The sequence below is a fragment of the Balaenoptera acutorostrata genome, chromosome 13 (genome assembly GCF_949987535.1).
Source record: "Balaenoptera acutorostrata chromosome 13, mBalAcu1.1, whole genome shotgun sequence".
Lineage (NCBI taxonomy): Eukaryota > Metazoa > Chordata > Mammalia > Artiodactyla > Balaenopteridae > Balaenoptera > Balaenoptera acutorostrata.
The window spans coordinates 80,440,058-80,465,663 of NC_080076.1; the positions used below are offsets into that span (position 1 = coordinate 80,440,058).

Consider the following 25,606-nt stretch of genomic DNA (forward strand, 5'->3'; position numbering starts at 1 on the left):
ATCAAAGTCTTTTAGTGTACTGTACCAGCGCTATACTGTAGTTTTTTTTTAAATGAACTTCACATATTTTTGTATTCTTTCAAATTGTTTGCTATATATAAAAGAAGCTCACTGCAAAATGCTTGAAGGAAAAAAGGAAACAAAAGAAATTCAGAACTTCCCAGAAATGTACAGCTTTTACATTTAAAAAAGGTTCTGAAATATACATACAAGCATGCTGGACAATCCCACCCCTCTCCCCTCCCCCATTTCCCCTCTTTAGTTCAAACCATGGTAAGAGTTCTGATTTCTGCAGAATTTCCAAAATTAAAAATAAAAAAAAAATAAAATAAGTTCTCACTCTGTAGCAAATCCAGGGCTTGTACATTTCAGATTAATTCAGTAAAAAACTCACAAGTAAAATAATGCATATTTAAGGGAAATATTATACAGACTTTTTCACACAGAAGTACATAATAAGATTTTTTTAAAATCTATTGCCATTTATTTTTGCACAAAAACGTATAAATATGTCACCAGCTTTTCTTAACTTAAAAAACTTAAATAAAAGACACCAGATGAAAACTACCCTTTGCTGCCTTTTTTTTTTTTTTTAATTTTTGTAGGGGTTTTTTTGTTTTTTGTATTTTTTTTTCTTTTTTTGCTGAGAATTGGGTTTCTAGGGAAGAAAAGCCCCTGCATTAAAAACAGCCCATTAAAAAAAAAAAATTCAAAGTTCTGATGAATTCTGGGAAAAAAAGCAACCCCAAAGTGGTAAAAGATTACAAATATCTACTTTACAATTTGTCTTCTCACCAAGATAATTTTATACAAGTTTACAATCTTCATCATCTTATGCTCTTCAAAAGGCCTTGAGAATTTTTCCTTTCTGATTAAGAAAAAATAGCACTGCAATATTTTTAAAGTCAATTTTACACTGTACACATTAGATACAAATGGTTTGATATATCAGATTTTTTTAACCTATACACTGCGAAAGTCGACCCCTCCCCCCCAATTGGTGGTACAGAGAACAAAATTATCCATTTACAAGTTACTTCTCTGCTTTCACATTCCCACCACACAACTTTTTTTTTTAATATGTTTTAAACGTTAGATTATTTCAAGAAAAATACTTTTACAAAATCATATCAGTTATTACATTTTTCCTTTTTTGTTAATAACCAGAATATGGAAGTCTCTTGGAAGAACTTTTAAAATTTGCATGATTCTCTCCACAGATGACTAGAGCTCAACAGCCTGACCAGAGCGGCTCATGGGAGGCAAGCCCACGCCCACTGCCCTCAGACAGAAACGCACAGCAAGGTACGGGTAGAAATGGAGTCTTAAAGACAACCCTCTCGGGCCTGGATAAAATACTTCAATTAGCCTTAATGATTTAAAAAGGCATGTTTTTTTAAAAAAGTCCCACCACGAAGGCTCAACTTCAAGTACTAATTTAATGGTTAAGTTGACTATTTCTTTGAAATAATATTCCTATGGTCCAGAAAAAATTTACCATATTTATAACTGATTTTATGAGCAAACACTTCCGATTGTGATATATACATGAGTCCCTTTTGATCTAATGAGAGGAGAGACCTGGCTTTCAGTAAGAATTCACTAGAAAATATATTTCCATTGTGACTATATAAAACTAATGAAGGTACTTGCCTCCATGGCTCTGGGTTGAGCTTGACTGCCTTCTGTATAAAAATGTTGTCCTTCATGAAACGCTGGCCACTTTTAATAAGGAATATGGCAGAATGTTTACCCAGTTTATTCTCAACAAAACCTACTGCTGGGTGGTTTTGAATATATTACTTGTAAGCAGGATCTCCCCAATTTGTTTTCACTCCTTTTCTGGCTTCTAGGACAGAGGTATGTAGTCAAAGAATCCTATGGTGGATCTGAGTTGGGTTTCAGCTACTGTACCTGGTCCTTGCGAATTAAAAAAAATTAAAAGAAAGTCACAAAAACCATATGACAAAACAACCTAAAATAAATAAACAAAATGAAGATGTCTCCAGACCTTTTGTATCTACACACAGGTATAAAGTCAACCAAAGCACTCATGCCAATCTAGATGGGAGCACTAGGGAGACAGAAACCCCATTATGAAATTATGTACTTGAGCTGGTTCTTGTTCAAAAGTCCCAGATTATGGAGTTCAGGTAACCCACAGGCCATACACCAATAACTAGAGGATTTCATCCAGAGGGCTAAACTGCCCTTATTAAACAGAGACTGAAGACACAGACTCTTGTGCAAAAAGGATACTGTCTCTTCTGTTTCCCTCTTGAAAACCAACAACAAAAAACTTCCTGTGGCCCAGTGGTCTGGGGCCGCACACACCACAACACTGGCTGAAAGTCACTGCTTATGGAAGTTTCCAGGTCCATGAGAGAAGTGTCTGTGAGTCACTCTGGTAATGAACACTGCAGAAATGACATGTGCCTGCTGAGAAGTAATCACAGTGCAGGACTGTGCAGAGTGGTCTCAAGAGGAGGGAGTGGGGTATTTGCAGAGTGTAGCAGGTTCCTTGGACTGAGGTTGCGGGGAGAAGGAACTGAGCCAGAGAGAACAAGTGCTTTTCCAATTAGAGTATATTCATGATGGCGTTGTACAACTGAGTGAGCACCACAAAGTGGACGGGAAGGCAGGAGGTACGGTCCTGGGTGGCCGGATTGCACGTGAGCCAGGACAGAGCGTTGTACTGCTCCAAAACAAACCTGCCGGAGAGAACACACGGGTCAGGGCACCAGGCACGACAGAAGTAAGGCTGGTCCGAAAGTTCTAACGTGCCAGTGCCAGATCTCAGCAGGAAGAAGGCCTAATGTCATTCCGTAAGTTGCCCCAGGCTCTTTCCCAGAGTTCGTTTCCTCATGTCCCCCCTTCCTTCTAGACCTGCACTGCCCAATATGGCAGCCACCGGCCCCCCACTCCGTGAACTCAGGTATGCTGTACATAGAGAACAGGCACCAGGATTTCAAACACTTAGTATTTAAAAAAGCACGGAAAATAGCTCATGAGTTATTTTTATATTTATTACTGTTCAAATGATACTATTTTTTATATTTTGACATTGTTATCACGTTTTTATATAACTGATAAACTTATTACTAAAATTAACATCACTGATTTCTTTTTAAAATTTTTCTAGTAGCCACATTAAAATAGTAATTGTATGTGACTCACGTTATACTTCTATTGGACAGTGTTGCTCTAGAGGCCCTGGAAGCCAAAATCATGTAGATTAGGTAGGTTCTTGCTTTAACTATAATTTCCAAATCATTTAAGAGTTAGAAAACATTAGGAAAAGCTTGCATATTTTCTCAAGGTACATGAAGAATGTTTACAGCCTGCTAAAGTACAAGACAATTCTGGGAGGTATTTCCCAGCTATGGAATTTATGTTTTACTTAACTTTATTTACATAATCTATGTCAGGAAGGGCAGAAAATGTTTCCAAAGTCAAGTGCTTTAAGTTCCAGACTTTGTCTTCTAACTATCCACCCCCTTATTCTGATCTATTTTCATCACCATGAAATGCCTCCTCTGAATGGGAAGCGAGGGCAGTTGTACTTGCACATAACTGCCGGATTTAACAAAGTATGCTACACTGTCTGTCCTATGCAGGTATTGGGGGGATGTGGCTCTCACTGGCTAATCAGACAGTGAGTGCTCCACTGCACAAAAGGTAGCACCTCTTCCACAAATACCACACTTTAATTAAAACACCTTGGAAAAAACAAGAGTAAAGTATATAATTTCAAACTGTACTGCTATGTTGCCTAGGTCTTAATCTACCTTAAAACATCAGACGTGGTTTTGGAGTCAAGAGGATGTGGAACCCGCTGAGAATTCCTGGCAGGGAGAAGTTCGTCCGTCTGTGCTACAGAAATGTGGTGATGCAGCGAAGCCTGGTGAAAGAACAAAGACAGTTACCTTCCTGGTCTAGTCAACCATGGGGCAGAAATAAGGCCACGTCTACCAGAAGGAGATGCTCTCTAAAGTCCTTTGTAGTCAGGGCTTCTATTCTAAGTCCATGAATTTAAGCTGCTCAGTAACCCCAATGTGATCCCAAATAACTCCATATCCTACAGTAGAGGAGAAAAAAAAGCTAGCTTTGCAAATGGACTGCAAATAATTAAATAGCGTCCCTCTTCAGGTTTTCATCTGTAGAAGGCTCCACAGTCGGGATGTGGCTGACTGTGTCGTGGTGGGGGTCTTCTATCCTGATCCCCGTACTTCATAACCGGCGCTGTGCCCTTCTTACAGTATCACATCCAAAGGCACCTGATGTCTGCTGTCATCAGCAGTAATATGACAGATCCCTGGATCCAGCAGGTACCAGCACGGTCCATCTACTATAACGTTCCCCATCAATTTTTAACGTAATAGTTTTAGTATAGTTTTACTTTATTAATTGTAAAAAGAAGAAGAGGCAATATAAATGCTTGATTCTCCTTACTGTTTGATTTTCTGATTAATGAGCTGCTGCTCTGGCAGCTTCAAAAGGTGACGTATAAATGTTTTGTTTTTCAGCACAACTATGAACCCATAGATTGATATCAATCTACTGCCACCATTGTTCATTTTAATGACTAAATGATCCCATCCCTGGGCAATGGGAACCCCTCCAAGTTGGCTACTGGGTCCTTTGATAAGACTCTAATAATCTTTGGTAGCTTCCTTGCTTTTAGGCGTGACAAGATGTCTCAGGTACACCTTGAATATTTCTTACTTTAGCCCTGGAATCAGTCATTTCCTCAAAGAACTCTGGTTCTTTTGAATGATAAACAGTATTGAGAAACCATAATTGTGTCAATAAAAATTGTGTTTATTGCTGCTAGGCTATCATGGCTCCTAAGCCTTTTCAGTAAACAGAGCTAAAGAATGTGTACACTTTTTAGAGAGAGAGGAAAAGATAAATAATAGATAAAAGATAAATAAATCTAGGTTCAGACTAGTAATTCTAATTGAGAGATTGCATGGATTTTTATATAAATTCTTTGATTTCATAATACTATGTTAAAGTCATCAGGAAAATAAAATTACTTCAATTGTTTTTGGTTTTAACCTTCCAGATTTATGTGTGTGTGTGTATGTATGTGTACGTGTGTGTATCTTAGTGATTACTCTGTAGTGGGACTTCTGAATCCAAAGGGAAATGTGCAGGGTTGTAATATTTGGCCTTCCCACCGTACCAGGGCCATCTCCCTACAGCTCTGCCAACAGTGTGTTGTCAAACCGTTGGCTTTTTGCCAATCCATGGATTTCATTCTAGGTTCTCTCACCCAAACTGGAAGTGAGAGATCTTTTGTTTTTAACTCTTAATTTGGAATAAAAATTTCCAAGAAATATACAGGAAGGCGCAAGCAGAAACATGGAATTTTTTAGCTGACTGACTCCTGCCCTACTCGAAAAAGGAACGCTTACTGCCTGTGGCAGTGGAGGAAGAGGACAACTAGTCATCATTATCCCCCCCCCACCCCCCGGCGTAACTTCCCTGACCACAGTGGCTTATACAGAACCACATGGCCACCCTAGATGTGTCCGCTGAGCCGCGTGAAGTCTCCTCCTTGGGTGAATGTCAGTCATTCATTTCTTTGTGACACGGTTTTGGGCTCCTCTCCTAAATTCTGCTCTCCACCTCTGCCTGTAATTAACATACCCTCAGACTCTTAAGTAGATGTGAGAGAGTCGGGGAGCAGAGTAAGACTACGGTGCCCAAGGCAAATTCTAACCAAGACTGACTTTGAGCATACGTCACTCACCCCCCAACTTCAAATACGACACCAAACCAACCTTGAGGAAGAGGGGACACTGGTTCTGAGCCTGGGGACACGATGACCAAAACCACTGGGGGAGATTCTCAGCCTTGGCGGTCGATACAAAATACCCAAGGGCCAGCGGCTGCTGTTTCAGCTCCTCAGGCGCCTCCCTGGAAAGAAGACGCTCTCCCTGGCTCTGAAAAACAAAGTCCCAAAAGCATGGTCAGCATTTATTACCAAATACAGCTTTTTAAAAAACCAACAACTTTTTAAGTTTCAGGTGTGCAACATAATGATTCTAACAGTGGGAAATAACCACCACAATAAGTCTAGTTAACATCCACCACCATACAGAGTTACAATTTTTTTTTCTTCTGATGAGAATTTTTAAAAGATCTACTCTCAGCAACTTTCAAATATACAATATGGTATTATTAACTAAAGTCACCATACATTACATCCCCAGGACACTTACTTATTTTATAACTGGAAGTTTGTACTTTTTGACCACCTTCACCCAACTTTTTATCAATTCTCCCTGCACACTGTAGTGACTAATCCCCTTCCTGGCAGCATCTCACACCAAAATGTCAACTGACCAAGAAAGGTCAACAGGGGAGGCAGTGTCTTTGCTGCACACACAGATATCTGATGAAAACTATGGCTCAGGCAGAAGGTACCAGTAAAACTAACAACACCAGCCAAGTAAATACAGGTTTATTTTCTCTGGTTCCTTTTCTGCAGAATGTAAAATCTGCTCTGTGGCATTATTAGGTAATAAACTAAAAATGGAAAGAGTGGAATCTGACAGCTGAAGGTACCACCACACCCACGTGCTCCTTCACCAGCAACCAACCAAAAATACACGCGCACACCTGACTGTCCACTGTCAATAACGTTCTAACACTTCACCGGTATCTGACCTGCCAGCAGCGTGAGATCTGCTCCTGAAGAAGCCTTGTTTCAATTTACAGCAGTCCCGGTAATAAGGGACTCCCGTGAGAGCCTTACTGGACGTTTCTGCAGTTGACATTTTCCTTGTCTTTGACTCTTTTAGCTAGCATCAAGAGTTGAAAATGTACCTTTTATGCAAAAGCAATAATAAGTAATCCATTTGTTCTCAAAAGCCTTCTGTTTCAAGGAAGAAAAAAATCCTCAACTACTACACCAAGTTGTATCATTGCTGAGTTGGTTAAAAAATAAAAACTTACTGCAACCTTGAACAAATTTTTTCTCCTGTGGTAATTTCTTAACTGGATATCAAGGAATGTTTAATGGTTCGGAAAGAGGAAATGCCGAAAGCCTCTCAGGGGTCACCTGGCTGCAGGTGCTCAGGATTAGAAAAGACACCTGACCAGCTTCAGCATAGTGCTGTTTGAAGTGTGACATTCAACGGCTCGAGGTGCCAACAAAGGGAGAAAATAAAGCACGCCTCTGTTTCTCACAAAACTAACACTACACTTCAGTTACCAATTCTTTGTTATCGGAGGAGCTAAATTATAAAAACCAGTACTGGGAGGTAGCTGCTATTATTTCCATTTCACAGATAAGGTAACTAAGGCTGAGAAAGGTAAAGTAAGCTTGACCAAAGTCACAAAGCTAAGAAGATGTTCGGCTATAATTCAGAGTGATGTTTATCAAGCTCCAGGGCATGCATTCTTAGCTGCAATGCTATTTGCCTCTAGAATTCACATTAATCCTAAATTAAAACTATCCAATGTAAAATTTGTGTTCTTGGTCCCCATCACAACAATCTCCAATGAACCAATAAATTGTCATTAACTGGCAAATGACCGGAGGAAATAAAGACATTTACAATCCCTTCCTTGCAGAAGGGAGAATTAGGGGGCAGGCATAACATGAGGGCAGTCCACTGAGGTGGCCTTCCCTGGTTTCATCTTCTCTGAAAGTAAAGTTTTCAATCTTCTTTTCTCTAGACTGTCCTTCAGTGAACTCAGGGCTGGCAATAAAAGTCCCACCTAACAGAAACCTAAGTCCTCGAAGAACGTCTTTGTGCCTAATGAGTGTAAGCAGGTTGCTTATACTTGTCCAGTTTAAGATACTAGACATAGCTATTTTTCTGTCTTAACCCCTCAATCTCTTAACATTTTAAGTAAAAACTGTAATACAGTGACAAGGCATGAATCACCTAGCTTTTAAAGAAACTTAACGTGAGCTGATGGCAGAACCTTTAACACTTCAATCTTCTGCTAATTCACCTCTAATATCCTGGGATATTTAAAGATGAAGCTAGCTGTAAGCTCTGTTTTTTCCTTAATACTCTGGTATTAACCTGGACACTTCTCCAAAATCAGCCTCCTGTGGGCTCTTCCCACTCCTGCAAGCTGGCTACAGAGAACATCTAACGTGCCTAAATAAAGGGACCATGACATAAACCAAGACCAGTTAAGCTCCTTTCCCAATAATTAACCATCAACAATGTGTTATTCAATTAACACAGTTACTCTGCATGTTAAATAAGCAGGGTTATTGAACTAGCCTCTGAAAAGCCACTGTTCTGGCAAAAAATTAAAAAATAACTGGGAAGCAGCAAGCAACCAAAATTAATTTTTGCTCAAAAACAGTAATTGCATAAAACCCTTGCAGCTGTAATGGGACTATTCTGATTAAGCACATTCATCAGGAATAATAATAACATTTCTTTAGAATTCCAGCTTTGTTCAAAATGGAACTACAGAGTCACGGTCCCACACTTACTTCTCTTGTACCAGGGACCAAGACCATCAAGAAGAAAGGTGCACGTAGTAAAAGATGACGGCACTTCTAGAGGATTTTCCTGAAGGCTGAGGTGGTGTTAAACAACCTATTTCAAGTCGTCCTTACCCGACTATGCTGGAAGTGAGAGCCCACACCAATTCCAGAAGGAGAGCCTGGGGAGGGAACTGGGGAGGAGTTGGGAGAGGAATGGAGGTTCCCAGTCATTAATATGCCAATATCATTGTCCATATCATCTGGGAATGGAAGGTCAACAAACATGTCATCTAGAGGGAGAGAAAAAAAGGACAAAAATTAGAAAGCTAATCCATAGCCCCAATTTAAACCAATGCATGGTTTACTGGCCTATGACTATTACAGGCATGTGTTGTTAACAACTTAGTAAGACTTAACGCGTGCCCACTGGGTTCAAGGTGCTGCAAATTATTCTTGCATTTTGTACTCTCTCCAATGATCTCCTAATGTGAAGTATTAACAGAATGGAGAAATAAAGAACGTAAAACTCCACACTCTGTACAGCCTCCAAAGGCACATAAAAAGAAGGCAAAACATTAGCTAAAGAAGCAATTTAATTATTAAACAAAGTTAAAATTGACACCATCCAAGAAAACAGCAGACACCATCTATGCATCCAATTAGCATCTAAAATACTTAAGGCTGAATTAATGCATGTTAATAAGTGTGAACTTGCCCTCAAACTGGAGGCCTATTATACGAGCAGATCAAAGCATGATATTTTTGTTAAGAAATCCTCTCTCCTGTATCATAAAAGTAAGGTACACGCACAGCAGAAAATTTGGAAAGAAAAGTATAAAAGGGAAAACCCAATCACCATAAACATTTTTGCTGATTCTTTTTCTGTATTTATTATTACACTGTGATCATATTATGTGTGTTTTCTATATACACACACACAGGACGGTATCCTTTTACCCTTCCCGTTTAACAGGAGTAAATGTTGGTAGCTGCTAAAAATTCTTCAAGAAACAATGCAAACAGCTGCATAATACTGAGCGTTTTACAGTTTATAATCATTGCTTAACAAATGCCTTAAGATATTCAAACCATAAAAATCTATTAAGAATAATCAAATAAGGAGACTTCCCTGGTGGCCCAGTGGTTAAAAATCCACCTGCCAATGCAGGGGACACGGGTTGGAGCCCTGGTCCGGGAAGATCCCACATGCCGCGGAGCAACTAAGCCCGGGTGCCACAACTACTGAGCCTGCACTCTAGAGCCCGCGAGGCACAACTACTGAGCCCGCATGCCACAACTACTGAAGCCCACGTGCCTAGAGCCCGTGCTCCGCAACAAGAGAAGCCACCGCGAGGAGAAGCCCGCGCGCAGCAACGAAGACCCAACACAGCCAAAAATAAATTACTTAAAAAGAAATTTCAAGACTAATCAAATAAGGAGTTGTTTTAGAGCAAGTTAGATTCCCAGTGATCAGCTAAAGACAGGTGCTATCTTCATACTGCCTAGCAGCAGTCTTCATACATTTCAAATCAGATCAAGAAATCTTTATTGAAAGAGTGACACCCATGTACAGGACACTATCAAGCAGATACTATTTTTTTGCCTTTAATGAAAAACAGGAGAAAGCTAATTACCCAAGAGAGGAAAGTGTTTATTTGGTCTTGGCAACAGTGCAAATTAAATCTTCAAAACCAAAAAGATTCTCAAACCTTCAATTCCCTCTTCACATTTCATATGCTGTTCACTACGACACAGAAGAACCTGCAGCGGCCCAGCGACTCTTTACTCTAGCGCTGTGTCTTGTTGAGGGAGCAGAGCCGCTCTGTGCATACAGGGTCTTCCACTCACCATTGTTGGGGCTAAACCCATCTTCATTGGGATAGTTGGCTGGAGCCACTTGGATGGTTGACGATGTTGGGAACACCAAGATGTGTGTACAAGAAGCATCTTGAGGGGTGTTAAGCTGAGATGACTGCATGTTCAGTGCAGTACTTCGGCCAAAAACAGAGCCCATTGTGACAGCATCTTAAAAAGGGGGAAAAAAATGTATCAATGCCTTTTGTGCAGCAGTGAACAACTCCAGAAATGACCTGAGCTGGATTGATGTGAGTCTGACACAACTGCCATGATGGATACACTTTTACAGTTGAGCCCACTTGTCTAAATAGTTTCAAGAAACTGACTCAGAGCAGATTAGCTATGATAACTCAAGCCACATTTCACACTGGCAAGGTTAAGAAAAAATTGGATTGAGTCGACCAAATATGTTTTAATTACTTAAATAAGAAGTATTTCTAAAAATAAAACTTTCTTTCCTCCTGTGACTGCTAATAATTTATAACAGACTGTTCTCCCAAACAATGCAATTCTGTAGAAATGGTACCATTCAACTAATAATTGTTACAACTAATATTTACTGAACGCGTACTACATGCCAGATTCTGTACTGAATTCTTTATTCATATCATATCATTCAATCATCAAAGCTACACCTCAGAGGTAGGAACTACTACCCCCATTTCATGAGGAGGACAGAACACAAAGAAATGATGTAACTTGCCCAACTGGTGCAGGTGACAATTAACCCAAGGTCTGACCAGCAGGCCAGTACAGACATCTGTCTCTCTCTAGACCTACCACAAGCAACCACATTCTCATACCACAACACTTCTGTTGATTTTTACAGGGAGGGGACAAGGGTCTCCTGTTTGATCAAAGAAATACCTGGATGGTAAAAACAGGTTTAAAAAATATAAAACTGCTTAGCTATTAAATTATAAAATAGCTTAGTTGCTGTTTTTTAAAAAATTCTGTGGCCATGATGTTTCGGCTGCCCACATCTTGGCACTTACTGAGTTACTGTGGCTAGCACGCACTGTGCTCAATGCTCTACCCCGTCTACTTCACATTCATCCTCAACCACAGAGAGACTCTAAACGTCCTCTTGAGGCTGCTTGAAGAGTCTATCAAATACCTTTCTTCAAAAGGGTATTAAAATACATATCATGTTGGTGCCCACTTCAGTCATTTTTGGAGGGTGAACTTTATACACTAACAACAGGTTGGGGTCAAATAATTCGCCATGACTCTAAGAGCTCTCAATCACACCCAGGACTTGGGCTCTCTCCCAAGTGATGGTCAACAAAGATAATAAAATCACAAACCACTCCCCTTGGAAGAGACCAAATGGTTTCCATTTTGAGCCCTAAGTACAATTTTTTCTCATAAAGATAATAAAGATACATTCTATACTTGTGTGTGGACTTAAGATTGAATGGACTGAACTGTTCTGATACCTAATTAACAAAACTGGCGAGATTTACCTGGCATCACTACAAAGGACCCCTGGGGCTCCATGGCAACCAGGCAGGCACTAAGGATAGAAGGAGAGTCTGCGGCAGAGATTCCACACATCCGGCACACGTCCTTGAGCCGTTTACTGATTGTCTGTAGTGAACATTCTCCAAGGAGGATACTCCAATCTGGAATCAAATATCACAATCACACAGTCTTCAGACATTCATATTGATGTGAGGTTTGAGCATTTTACCAGTTTTGCCTGATAATTGAATTTCTAGGATTGGGCCCTGAAGGGAATATGGCTTTATACAGGTTCCCCTCCTTGCTACAAAGAAAATGTTACTTGACCTCGATTACACTTCATTAACAAAGAAACAAAGGCCAACGACTACAGAGACTGAAATCACGTCTGAAATGACCTGTGAGTCCGGCACAGACCCGGGCAGACTTAGGCACTTAAAATACTTTTCAATGGTGATGCCAGTATGTTCTGTCCTTTCTCCTTCTCCAGGTCCGGTTCTTTCACTACCCCTATGAACACTTTTCTTCAGAAGAGAGCAGTTTGGGGTGAACCTCAGTTTTGTTTACTGCTAACGTAGATTGGTTGTTTCATGAAAGGCAAGCAGCAGAAGAAACGAAGGGGACCCTTTCCTGGCATGCCCAAAGATCGGATAAGCAATGGGTGCAAGTAAAGTGCTCCAAATGATGCCACATTAATTGTTCAGATTAAAAAGGTGCCACAAATTTTCTATCGTCTGTTTATTGCCTCCAAACAAAGGCACTATGTCTCCTCACAGAACTGTTGAGGGTAATGTTACTCCGGGAATTGAGAAGCACTTGGTCCTCTCTTTATTTTGACCCCCGACACACATGAAGCATGTCACATTACTGCAGCCGTACACTGCTGTCATGTCACATCCCACTGATGTAACACCACTCCACCTCTCTACCTCCACATACTTTTTTCAAACAACCTGCTCTCCCCTTAAAAAGCACGTGGAAAAAAAAAAACTTTCACATTTCATATTCTTAATGAACACTGAACTGAAGTGGCTGAAATAAAAGGGTCAAGGAACATGGAGGAGGGAGTATTTTTAAAAACCACAGAGATACCAAAGAGAAGTGAGTTCGGTATATAAAAACCAAGTAAGAAGGAGAAGACAGTATGATTATTTTTATCACAAACACTCCGGTGATAAAGAACAGAGATTCACAAAACTGACTCTGAAATCTGTGGACTCATATCTGATACTGCCCCACAGAAATGCAACATGGTGCAGACCTCAGTTCCCCAAAGGAAGAAACTGTAGATTGGGAAGCTGATGTCCTGGACACTAGGCTTTTCTCCGTGTTTTTACTCCTTGAAAGTACATTTTCTCTCAGTCTTTTGATGGAGCCCTCAGTCACACTTACATTCTTCTCCCCCAAGAGATAAGAAAGAAGAGTGTGTCCCTTCTAAAAAATCATAAAAGGGAAGGCGATGGCTTTAATAATTTTCCAAAATACCAAGTAACTAGACTACTAGGCTACATTTTTATCCCCTCTACTTCTTTTCTATTATATTCTAACTTTTCCCAAGGGTTAAGAGTAGCTCAAAGCCTTTAAGAAATAAGATTGACTAAAAGGCATACTAAGAGAGAAGATAGGAATTCTGACAGAAATGAAATGATGAATCCCCTGATGTATTAGACCTCCAGGCTACTGATACAGATTCATTATAATATTCTTTTAAAAATGAAAAGGATAATATTTTCTATTGGTCTACAGTATAATTTAATACAAAAAAATTCTGTGTATAATAGATTCCTAAGAAAACACTTACTTAATACATATTATATAATATTTGTATAAACTGCTGTTAAACCCTAATAATTAACTCACTTAGGCACTTACTACAAGGCAAGTTATATCTGTATCAGGGGTTTTAATTCAGGGTTTCCACAAATACCGGATATAAGTTTCATGTAAAGAAATAAGATGCACACTCTAACGCAAGGGTCAGCAAACTACGGTCCGCAGCTCACATCCTGCCCACCACCTGTTTGTAAACAAGGTTTTATTGGAACACAGCCACACCAATTCACTGGGGTATTGTCTATGGCTGCTTTGGCATTACAGTAGCAGAGTTGAGTAGTTCAACAGTGACCAGCTAGCCTGCAAAGTCAAAAATATTTACTACCTTGCCCTTTATAAAGAAAGTTTACCAACTCTGTTCTAATATATACTTGGCATGTGCAAAACCACCAAGCTAATTTGTGACATATGTTTGCTTTTGTGCAGACGTTAGAAAAAAACCTCTCCCGGGACTTCCCTGGTGGCGCAGTGGTTAAGACTCCGTGCTCCCAGTGCAGGGGGCCCAGGTTTGATCCCTGGTCAGGGAACTAGATCCCACATGCATGCTGCAACTAACAGTTTGCATGCCATGACTAAGGAGCCCGCGAGCTGAAACTGAGGAGCCCATCTGCCGCAACTAAGACCTGGCAAAACCAAATAAATAAATATTAAAAACAAAAACAAAAACTTCTCCCATCTATATGCATATACTGAACTTTTTATAAATGTGTCATTAATCGATAGGGTTTTAAAAAAATAATCTAGGCCTGTTCATATTGCTCATATAAAACTGTACAAGTAGCTACACTAGGATAATAAATGAGCTGGGCTCAACGCCAGGCAAGGCAGCTGCCAGTGGTCAGTTGTGTTATGTTGCAGTTACTTTTAGTGCTTTCTTACATTTATGATAAGAAATATAAGCAGTTGGTAGATATATTGGGGGATTCAACTTAAAAAAATCTGCTCTCTTAAATTTCCAGACTGAAGAATATCAGACAGTGGCAATGTGAATAAAGACTCTTCCAATTTGCAACTACTTGTCCTTGTCAATCAGGATTATCTTGCAATCATGCCACCGAAACAAAAATAAATACAAAGCTCATCACCGTCAACCACCAAAAACAAACCAGCAACTGAAAGTAAAGGCTGTATATGACTTCTACTCTCATCCATAATCTCTGATATAAAATTTTCCAGTTAAAACTGACTTGTTCTTCTCACAATATATAAATGTTAGAAATTCTAATTTACCAAGTATCATTTTTATATTAAAAAAATTATTTTTCTGTTTTATATACTGGGGTTCAATATTATATTTAAGATTTTCTTTGTGTAAATGATTTTGCTAATGAAAAGTCTAAAAGCCACTGGTTTATCCTGTACATTTAAAAGAATCAGAAAATATAATCTGCTTTATTCTTACTACCAACTTTATAATTTTCTCCCTCAGCTTAGTTAATGACATTAGCTCAGCCCTTTTCCTTTCCTTTGTTTCAGGAATTTCTCACCTTTAAGTTCCCCATGGCCAAGACGCCCAAGTCGCCCAATTACAACTCTCCAGGGCAGAGATGTCATTTGAACAATACCTATGCACCATTCCCATAACTTCTGTAGTCCAATTTTACGTGCAGATACTTTACTCCTCCGTGATCTAAAACAGACATGGAAAAGGGTCCCCAGATGAATCAAAGCTATCATTTAGTACGACAAAACCAAGAAAACTCCAAAGAACCCACCCACATGTTACCCACTGCATTTAGATAGGAAAGTTAGAAAGATCCATTATCTGAGAAAAGGCACAGCATCAATTTACACACACCATAAACACCAAGGCTCCTCACCTGTTTGGTAAAGCAATATTTACAATACATGTTTCTAATAATTCTCCATGGAGGTCAGTGCAGGAAGCCAAAAGCCAGCGCTGGTCGTGAGACAGACAATAGCCCACAAAGAGCACATTGTATTTCTGGCTCGCTTCACCGAATGTCTCTCCCAGCTCTGTTTGCTTGTCTTTGATTGGGGCCAGTATAAAAGGAGGGGAGTAAAGCTGGATTGGGCTGGGCCGCTGAAATCAAAATCAAAATCAAAATCAGTATCAACACAAAGCCACTCCATGTTTACAACAAAAGCCATACAGCACTGAGGGAAACCAACAGGGAGAAATGACAATAGATTGCCTCCCAACTAGTCCTATATATACAAATAATAATGATACAAAAAAAATTGTTTAAGTTATATAAGGTAGGGAACCCAATCAAGCCAATTATTTCCTTATTAAAATAAATTATTATTGGCCCAACTTCATTAGTCATTAGGAAAGTGGATTAAAACCACTACACACCCACCAGAATGTCTGAAATATAAAGGACAGAAAACATCAAGTATTGGTGAGAATACAGGGCAATTAGAACTTTCACACATTGCTGGAGTATGATGTGCTTCAGAAAAGCATTTGACAACACCTGTAAAAGCTGAACAAACACATACCCTCTGACCCCCCAAAATGCACATATATGTTTACAAAGGACAAGTATAAGCATGTTTACAACACTATCAATCTTAATAGCTCCAAAGAGAAAATAACCTAAATAACCATCAGTAAATAACAGTAAAATGGATGATAAATTGTGATAAAGTTACACAAGCAGAATATTAAACAGCAAAGAGAATGAAAAAAACTACTGCTACAAGCAACAAAATGGATGATTCTCAACACTGAGTAAAAGAAGCCAGACGCAAAACACTGTAAATTATGATTCCATTTATATAGAGCCAAAAACAGGCAAAATTATGCTGTTGTAAGTCAGAATAGTGATTACCATTGGAGTGACTGGAAGGGACATTAGAGAGGTTTCTGGATGCTTGTTATGTTTTGTTTCTAGTGCTAGTTACGTAATATTTTTACTTAGTGGAAATTCATCAAGCAGTATGCTTAAGACTGGGTACTTTTCAGTATGTATATTATACTTTATGATGTGTGTGTGTAAGTAATTTAAGAGATAAAAGTGTTAGCTGTTACCTAAGACAAATATTTTAGATAAACTGTGATGAAATTTAATTGTCATCTTTGTTTCCAGCTTTATATACATTTCAATATCTAGTAAACTACGGCAGGGGTCAGCAAACTTCTGTAAAGGATCAGACAGTAAATACTTTAGGCTTTATGAGTCTCTCTCACATAATCTTCTCTTTGTAAAAATGTAATAATCATTCTTACCTAGCTGGTCATACAAATGCAGGCTGCAGGCTGGATTTAGCCCACAGAGTTGCCAACCCCTGAACTATATAGCATAAGAAACAGTAATAATGGAATTAACAGAATTTTAAACTTAAAAGAGACCTTGGAGATAAGTTAATCCAATTCCTTCATTTTAGGGATACATATTCAACAACTTGCTCAAGTTTCAAACCTTATCACTGATCCATTCACTCTCCACAGACCCGGAAATTCCACTCCTAGGTACTTACCAAGAACACTGAAAACATATAGCCACACAAAAACTCATACACAAATGTTTAGAGCAGGGTTAGTCACAATAGCCAAAAAGTGGAAAAATCCATACGCCCATCCACTAATAAATGGAAAAACAAAATGTGGTCTATCCATATAATGGAATAGTACTTAGCCATAGAAAGAAATGAAGTACTGATACATGCTATGACATGGATGAACCTCGAACACATTATGTTAAGTGAAAGAAGGCAGACATAAAACATTCTATATTGGAAGATTCCATTTACAAAAAACATCCAGAACAGGCAACCCCACAGAGACACCAAGTAGAACAGTGGCTGCCAGGAGCTTGCACGAGACTGTGCCACTGCAGAAAATGAGAATTCCTGGAAGCAGGGGACTGGTGTCTTGTTCACCACTGCACAGTCGACACCTAATACAGTGTCTGGCACATGGTAGACACCCAGCTATAGTTGCTGAATGAAAGTACAAAATTCTAGCTGCAGACTGAGGGAGAGGCAGCATTTAGCAATTAGCCATTGCACCTTAATGCAAGTAAAAATTTATAAACCTCAGTAAATGTTCACAACATTTGGTTCTTACATTTTTCATTAAGTCAAATGATTGATTTCTCTCTTCCTGTTCCAAAGCAAAAGGAAAGAAAGAATATTTTTTGTGATTTATTTTAATCTAAGCCTCACTATATATATATCTCATGAACTCTCATGGTGTTCTGCCAGTACATTATATAATCTTTTAAAACATTACATAATGCCTCAGATCTTAATATAGGTAGTCAGCCTTTACTCTCTAATCTGAAAATGCAGACTACTATTAGTTGTCATTTGAAATTGTGATAACTTCTTACCAAAGCATAAGGAATGATTGCACCTGAATTGCAGAATAACCACAAGAGGTAAAAAACTAAAAGATTCAAAGTTTATAAAGAAAGGCACAAACTCAATTTCTGGACACAAATTTGAAACAAGTAGAAACATATTTATTTTTATTCTAGAAAAAACTAGTAGTAGAGAAAACATATGACATGCTCACAAAAGTAAAAAATACAAACTCAAAAGAATAAACTAACCTAAAACTGCCAAAGATAGAAATTTTCTATAACCCCAGGGTGAATGTAAGTTGTCAGCTAAGCAGTTTCCTCTCTTGGGACCAAGCTGACCTGAACCAAGTTACAACAAATGCAGTATTAAGTAGTGCATCATTTTTTTAGTTTTCCAGAAAAGCTTACATTACCAACTAAAATTAGCAATTTTTGGTGTTTTTAAGTTCTCTAATGGTGAAGAGGTGTTTGCTGGCCTTTATTAATGGGTAATTTTTCATGCAAAAGTTGTGGGAACTGATTTTTGAAGGCTTTGAGAGTTCTAAACACTGCCCTGTATATCTACCTTCAGGATAAGGTGATTAGTAAAACAAAAGAAGTGTACAACTTCTGTTTAAAACATGTTTTGCTTTGGTGTTTTAGAATTCCCCCTGAGGTACTTATCTGTGGGAAATAGGTTTACAAAGATGGAGAGAAAAAGTGTTCATTTACATACAGAAGCACTGAGACAAGGGGAGGAGGAAGCATCAGAAAATGAGGGGCCCGTGCAGAGTAAACACATACACAGCAGCTGTTCCAGGAGAAAAAAATGAGCTGGGGAAGGTGGAGAGTGATTTAAGACACAGATTAGCTTCAAACAATAATGAACAAAATAAATATAGGAAAATTGAACTTTCATAAGTAAAAGGGATAAGTGTATTGTTGCCTTAGGTCTTACATCAAAAAATGGCAAGAGTTTGCTTGCCTCTTTTCTCAAAAAATTATACAAGTTCAGAGAAGTATCTCCTCTATTTCAACTTAAGGATTAAAGAAACCTACCACTCTTATAATAAAGGTAGAAGACCAACCAAGCAAGCAACTCTCCTGGCTTGCATCTTCAGCATAAAAGTAGTGTTTTTGCAAATTTCTGCCCTGCTGCTACCTACCTCTGGGTTCTTGAGAGTCATCTCAATGCTGGCGGCAGGCCCAAATCCTGTGAGGGATTTAATGTGGATCTGTGTAGGCAGAGGTCGCCTGCACTGGCAGTACACTGAAAATGCCATGGACTTCAAGTATTGAATGTAGAAAACTTGTTCATCCTTCATTGTCTGCAGCATGTACTGGCAAGGCACAATCTACAGACACAAATACAAATAAAACTAGAAATAGAGATCTAATATGCTAACAGGGCAGTTCGAAAATGAAATGGTATGAATTCTTTACTTGAATGGGGGAGGCAACTTTAGTTTTAAAATACAGAAATGCCAAACATAGTATAATTCAATCTTAATTCCTTTCAGTGACATAAAGTCCTATATTCCAAATATACCAGCAATTTAAGAAGAGGTGTCACTCTGCTGGTCAAGTTACACTGTCACTTAGAAATTACCCTGTTCCCATTTTACAGATAAATTCTCAATTTATTGTTGCCATGCCCCAAAATTTAAAAACTTGCTTTTAAATATACTTCTCACTTTTGTAAGGTATACGCATAGTATGCACGGCATCTTTGGAATTACTGTCTAGTCATCTGAGACACAAACTTCAAATCAATGAAAAACTATCAACAAACTATACTGGTAGCTTTAATTTCAATCTTTTAATTCTATAATATGGCTTGAGTTAAAGTGACAGAAAAACAAGAATCCAAACACCCAAGACATCATTTTTCACCTATTAAATTATAAATTTTTAAAAATTATTACACTATAAAGCTGGCAAGGGTGCAGTGAAAATGGGCATGCTCCTTCACTCCTGAAAGAAATGTAAATAACTATAACCTTTTGGGAGAGGAATTTGGCATTATTTATCAGTATCTTTATCTAAGAATCCACTTTAAGAAATGACTTGAAATGTGAAAGAGAGATTATACCTAAAGATGTTTATTATGGCTTTATTTATTTATTCATTCATTCATTCATTTACTTATTTATTGGTCATGCTGTGCAGCTTGTGGGACCTTAGTTTTCCGACCAGGGATTAAACCCAAGCCCCGGAATTGGAAGCACGGAGTCCCAACCACTGGACCGCCTTATAGTTGTATTTATAACAGTGAAAAGGTTAAAAAAAAAAAAAAAAAGTAATTATATCTAACTGTAGAGAAACAGTTACACATGGAAAATATGCAGTCTATAAAAAATATGTTGCTTGGTGAGAATTTTAAATAAGGTGGAAGAGTATTCATGAATAACTTTAAGTACAAAAAGACTAAAAATTATGTGAAAAGTATGATCTCAATTGTGTAAACAAACACAGAAAAAAGGCTAGAAAAACACCAAAATGCTAATAATGGCTGAATCTAAAAGGTAGAATTAAGAATACTTTTTTCTATTTTCATATACATACAATTATTAAAAAAATCATGAACCTGTTTACTTTCATAAAAACAACAACAAAGTAAAAAATAAACTTGCAAATAGTTACCTGGAGAATGAAAGAATTTCTCATATGCTCAGGTAAATTATCCAGCATTTCTGTGTAGCAGCGCATCAAACTCAACAGCCAAAAATTTCCAGAAGTGGAGTCTTCCTCTGCCGTATAAGTGAAGGGGTCCACCATGTAAATGACAACAGCTGGAGGGTAGGCTTGGCTGTCTGCAGAGTCAGGCTCCGTGGGAATTCCTATCCTCTCCCTTTCTGTAACACTGCAGAGAGAGTCACTTATGAGATGCACAACATAAATATAAATTATACAAAATAAATCAATTCCAGAGCACACTGACTCCCTGGACAATGATTACAGATTAAATGCAACATTAATATGTACCAAAATGAAGGCAAACCAAGTCAGTTAGCATCCAGATGGATGGAAAACAATAATATGCTCCTCTAAAATGGGAGATCTTTTTCAACTCCCCCCCACCACATCGTGGCTTCATTCTACAAAGATGTTTTATAATGTTGTTACATTAATAGTAAGAGCTTACTATTACTATTATCCATATATTATGTTCACATAATAAGAGTATTAACAGTAATATTAATTACATTAAGTATATTAATTAGTAAGTATATATTACCATTATACTAGTAATATAATAAGTTTATAAGAAGTTCTCAAGTTTCTTAACACTGAACTATAGACTGACAGTTGTTACTCTCTTGAGGGAAGAAGAGAAATACACACTTTACAAGGTTTAGAGACTCATGAAGTTGAGGGGGCTGGGGGTGCAGAGGAAGAGCAGACAAGGGGTCCGAGCTGAAGCCACTCGTCTTGGTCAGAGTACCGTACCTTTCCTGTCCATCCTGTGAGGGCTGAGAGGAGCTCTGCCCAGGCTCAGTGTCTCCACCACAGCCTATGCTCCCTTGCGTTCTCTCTGCAGAGCTGGCCCCAGCGCTGGGGTTCTGCCCTCCGACACTACCACTGAATCCTGAAGAAGAGGTAGTGCTTATCTGGTTAATAATGGGAGCAGAGGCAGATGTCGAGGCCGGTGGCACAGAGGAACCAGATGCGGAGCTACTTGCTGCCGGGTTCACAGAACTGCCATTGGAGGTGGGATTAAATGCACTGCCAGCTGAGGGAGCTGCCGATCCTGGATTTGAAGCTAAAGGCCCCGCATTCCCAGGTGTAGCTTGTCCCTGTGCTGCTGCTGGTGGGGTCTGGTACTTAGGTGGTATCAACAGGCTGCTGTCGAGCTGCAGAGTGGCTAGATAAGGTGCTGAAAGTGTACACGCAGAGAGGTGACTTTAGGAATGTTCTGCAGTGTCTGGCTGAAGCAGATATTTAGAATAGTCACTTTTAAAAAAATTATGCTTCCAGGTTGCATTATTCTATGACACCCAAAATGCTATCTCTACCACTGAACATAAGCTTGTATGTTCTGTAAACATGGAAATAAACATGGAGCTACTTATTATAAATTCTGGGGAAGAGCCTAATTTGGGGGGGGGGGGCAGGGGAGAGGAGAAAATCAATCATTTGTAACATTTTCCTTTCAGACTGATTCCACACGCCTTCACTGAAAACTGAGAGGCCGTATATTCTACAGCCATCATGGTATATTATGCTCCTATGTGCATAAGGCTTTGTAAGCATCTAAGATTCTCTTGGGAATCTGGGTTAAAATTAAGCAGTTAATACCAAGTCATGCTGCTACATTTTTGAAATGTGGAGTAAATTAGATATGACTTCCTTAGGCTACTTTAAATAGCTTTTAAAGAATATACATGCACATAAAAATTAGCATTTAACTACTTAGAATGCAAAAATTAGACCTAAATAAACACAGTAATGGAACACTAACATTTCCTGAGACAAAAGAAGTATAATGTTGCATGTCTAATAGGGAGCAGGGGGAGCAATCTGCTATTTCTCAAATTCTACTTTGCCAAATACATCCCCACGTACCTAGGTGATGGCGGCAAACTTGCGCATAAAGTTTGAGTCTGGAATGATTGTCACTCTCCTCGCTGCCCCACGGCTGGTTAAACCACTCGCTCACAAGCTCTTCCGCCAGCTTCTGCGCCACGGTCTTCCCCACGCGCATGATCCCGTCGCGCAGCACTTTGCAGATAGGCTTGTGCTGCCCAAGCCTACACATCTGACGGCACAAACCAGATCGCCGTTTACAACAGGAACCACTCCTTCGTTCAGTACACATCGTTACCACGGAGATTCTTGACCATACACATGGAAGCATTTTCCTTTGTCTTTTAGCGTTACCACACGCAACCAAACCAACATTATATACTGGTCCCTTCTAGTAATTATAATGTACCTGAAACTGTCCTCTGTCTCTCCAAAACCTGGACTAGGCTCTCTAAGGAAAAAAGTTTCTTTTAAAGAAAAATGAATGTTTCTTCACCCCAACCGCTTCCTCCAGCACAAGGGAAGATTGCTGAGCACACTACCTGATTGCTAATGGTCAAATAAAGAATTAACCAGATTCCTGCCTACTTAGGCTGACTGAGACATATGTCCACTAAAACCTCTTAAGTAATCCCGACTTATGATGTTCTCCCATAAGATGACATTAAAATTTTATGGGCCATCTGTTACACTGTTACAGACATTTGGAGATCACCAATAGCAGAGGCCACGGAAACAGTGGATATGCTGATCACTTTTTAAAAGTAAATAGTTGTTTTAGCACAATGAGATTCTGTTACTGACGTGCAGGACATTAAATGGGTGCTTATGGCAGAGAATTAATATACCTGCAAAAAGTAAGCTACCTAGCTACCTGTTCACCAGCAGAAGAGCCCATATTATTAGCCCTTACTAGAGTTGATGAACAGGAGGCTTACCAAGCCCCTAAAAATTCTCTAGTGTACACTCTTCTGAAGCAGGTACGTATTACTGCCAAAAGAGCAATCCTAAAATGATCTGGCAGTCCTTTTATGTTTTGTAACTTATGTTGAAAGCTTCATTCAAAAGAATGGCTGGGCTTTAAGATTGCTTAGACAAGTTTTCTGTGTTAGGGTAATTATGATTTAATATTATTAGGCATCATGAACCAGGCACTGTTTAGAAATTACTGTATCCAAGGATTTCCTTCAGTGGCTTAATTGATGCCATTACCTCATACTTTAGCATCTTCTCACTTCTTTGTAGCAACACGTAAGTTTACTATTTCGTGTGTACTCATACATGTATAGATAGTGAATGTTCCGTTATGGAGTATTTTTGAAATTCAACTTGGCATCTTATTTAGCAAACACTTTTGTAATGCTTATAATATGCCTGTCGCAGCTCTAAATACTTTATAAATATTAGTTTCATTTATTCTTGTCAAATATAAAGATATTAGAAGTATAAGGTACGAAAACCTTAGTGTATATGTACTTTAGCAGAAGAAATGTGGCACTAACTCTTCAAAGACAGACATGATTCTAATTTTTCAAAAGTAACAGGAATTTATGTACTAAATATATAAAATTATCTAAGTGGCTTTTACATTACTATGGTTATCACATTATTAATCTGTACCAAAATTTTAGTATTAAGATGAATGGAGTGTTAAATAAAACATAACAGGGACATGAGTCATTAAACTTATTATGATTCAGAAATTTTCAAGCTAAACATTTTTATACTGTTTTCAGGAACTCCCCTCCCCCACCCCCCCAAGAGTAGATGTGCCTTCTTTTCGTAAAGCTCATCTTCTGAACAACCACTCTCCCCTGGTGAGTAATACTTTTAAACTTGAGCACATAAATGGGGAAAAAACAGCTGACGGGACTTTAAGATGGGTGGTAAGGCTGGTAGAGGAAAATCTTTAAATCTAATAAAATATAAAAGCTAAGATGGGAAAGCAATGTACTCCTTGAAAAACTTGCCAATGTAATCCTTTTCTTCATCCTCCAACTATGTGAAAATTTTCTTTGAGTCCTACTTTGAAAATATTTGTTCTTTAAATTTAGTCATAACTAGAAACAACCTGAGGACTCGTATCATACAAACAATTTTCATCTTTCATGTCTTTCTCACCTCATATACAGCGCTCAAGTCCCTGAAAAAAGTTTTGGCTCCTTCGAGCAAGGCCTCATTTTCTGGACACACCACAATATAGGCAACATCACGGTGGCCCCCGTATGGGTCCAACAACAGCCTCTCCCAAAATGGCAAGGAGAATGGCGAGATGGTGAGGAAGTCCTTGTCATAGCCTACCAGCAGAGTGGGGATGGGCAACGGCTCAGGAGATTCTTCAGAACCTAAAACAAGACTGCAGTTTAGGAGAGTGCTTGAGGGTCTGTTTCCCACAACCTCGACAATTGAGAATTCTCTGGTGCATTAGTCTTAATTCTGGCATCAGAAATTTTATTGTAGGTTGACATGATACTCTTAAAAGTACCCTTCAAATCCTCTAATTAAATGGCCCCTGATGAAGAACCTTAATTAAATGAGTCAGAACATGGTTATAAAGTTTCAGTAAGATCAGAGAGCAGACTAGAGCAGGTTAAAGTTAGTTTTCCAAACAGCACTATGTCATTTCCTTTAAGAAAAGCACTATAATCCTGACTGTGAAGAAGCTGACAGAACTAGTCCAGAAGTTCATCCAGATGAAAATGCAGTGAGGATCAGGAAGATGAGGAGACCCTAACAAACAGTCTATTTAGGGATTATTTGCCCCACTGACCTTGATTATGCCAAAGACATTTAGAAAAATTATCTCCAAAACTGACTACTGGAAAACAGGGAGATTATAAAACTTAATAGGAGGAAAAAGATTCTATTTTGTCAGTGAAGGAACGACTTGACAGTAACTAAAGCTGCTTTTCACAGAACAAAAATCTGAAGGAATTTAAACCGGGGAAAGATTCTACCGTAGGTTCCCCGTCCTGCCATTTTGTGGAACTGCTGCCAGGTGAGTGGTCCCTGCACGTGCTGGATATTCTCCCAGGTCCTGCCCGTGCGCTTCTTCTGGATGGCGTCTTGGAGAAAGGGCTGCAGGGACAACAGCATACGGACCACATCTTGGGAGGAGAGCATGCTGATGTCCAGCACTGGAAGAGAAATGAAATGAAAAGGAACGGGAATCATAAAGGGGGACTGGCCCACTCCTCTTCTTGCC

At 38.9% G+C, this 25,606-nt stretch overlaps 1 protein-coding gene across 2 annotated transcripts in view; it reads right to left on the bottom strand.

The window, feature by feature from the left end:
* Nucleotides 1-964: 964 nt before the first annotated feature.
* MED13L (mediator complex subunit 13L) overlaps nt 965-25,606 on the bottom strand; it is a 290,008-nt gene continuing 265,366 nt past the window's right edge. For both annotated transcript variants that reach the window (XM_057526151.1, XM_057526150.1), the window contains exons 18-31: nt 25,359-25,538; nt 24,523-24,746; nt 22,441-22,633; nt 21,325-21,751; nt 20,518-20,737; nt 19,041-19,229; nt 15,442-15,665; nt 15,109-15,251; nt 11,791-11,949; nt 10,316-10,492; nt 8,600-8,757; nt 5,790-5,951; nt 3,789-3,901; nt 965-2,711 (exon numbers count right to left, since the gene is read on the bottom strand). In XM_057526151.1, coding sequence (XP_057382134.1) covers nt 2,579-2,711; nt 3,789-3,901; nt 5,790-5,951; nt 8,600-8,757; nt 10,316-10,492; nt 11,791-11,949; nt 15,109-15,251; nt 15,442-15,665; nt 19,041-19,229; nt 20,518-20,737; nt 21,325-21,751; nt 22,441-22,633; nt 24,523-24,746; nt 25,359-25,538 — 2,702 coding nt within the window. In that variant the 3' untranslated portion in view covers nt 965-2,578. The remainder of the gene's footprint in view (nt 2,712-3,788; nt 3,902-5,789; nt 5,952-8,599; nt 8,758-10,315; nt 10,493-11,790; nt 11,950-15,108; nt 15,252-15,441; nt 15,666-19,040; nt 19,230-20,517; nt 20,738-21,324; nt 21,752-22,440; nt 22,634-24,522; nt 24,747-25,358; nt 25,539-25,606) is intronic.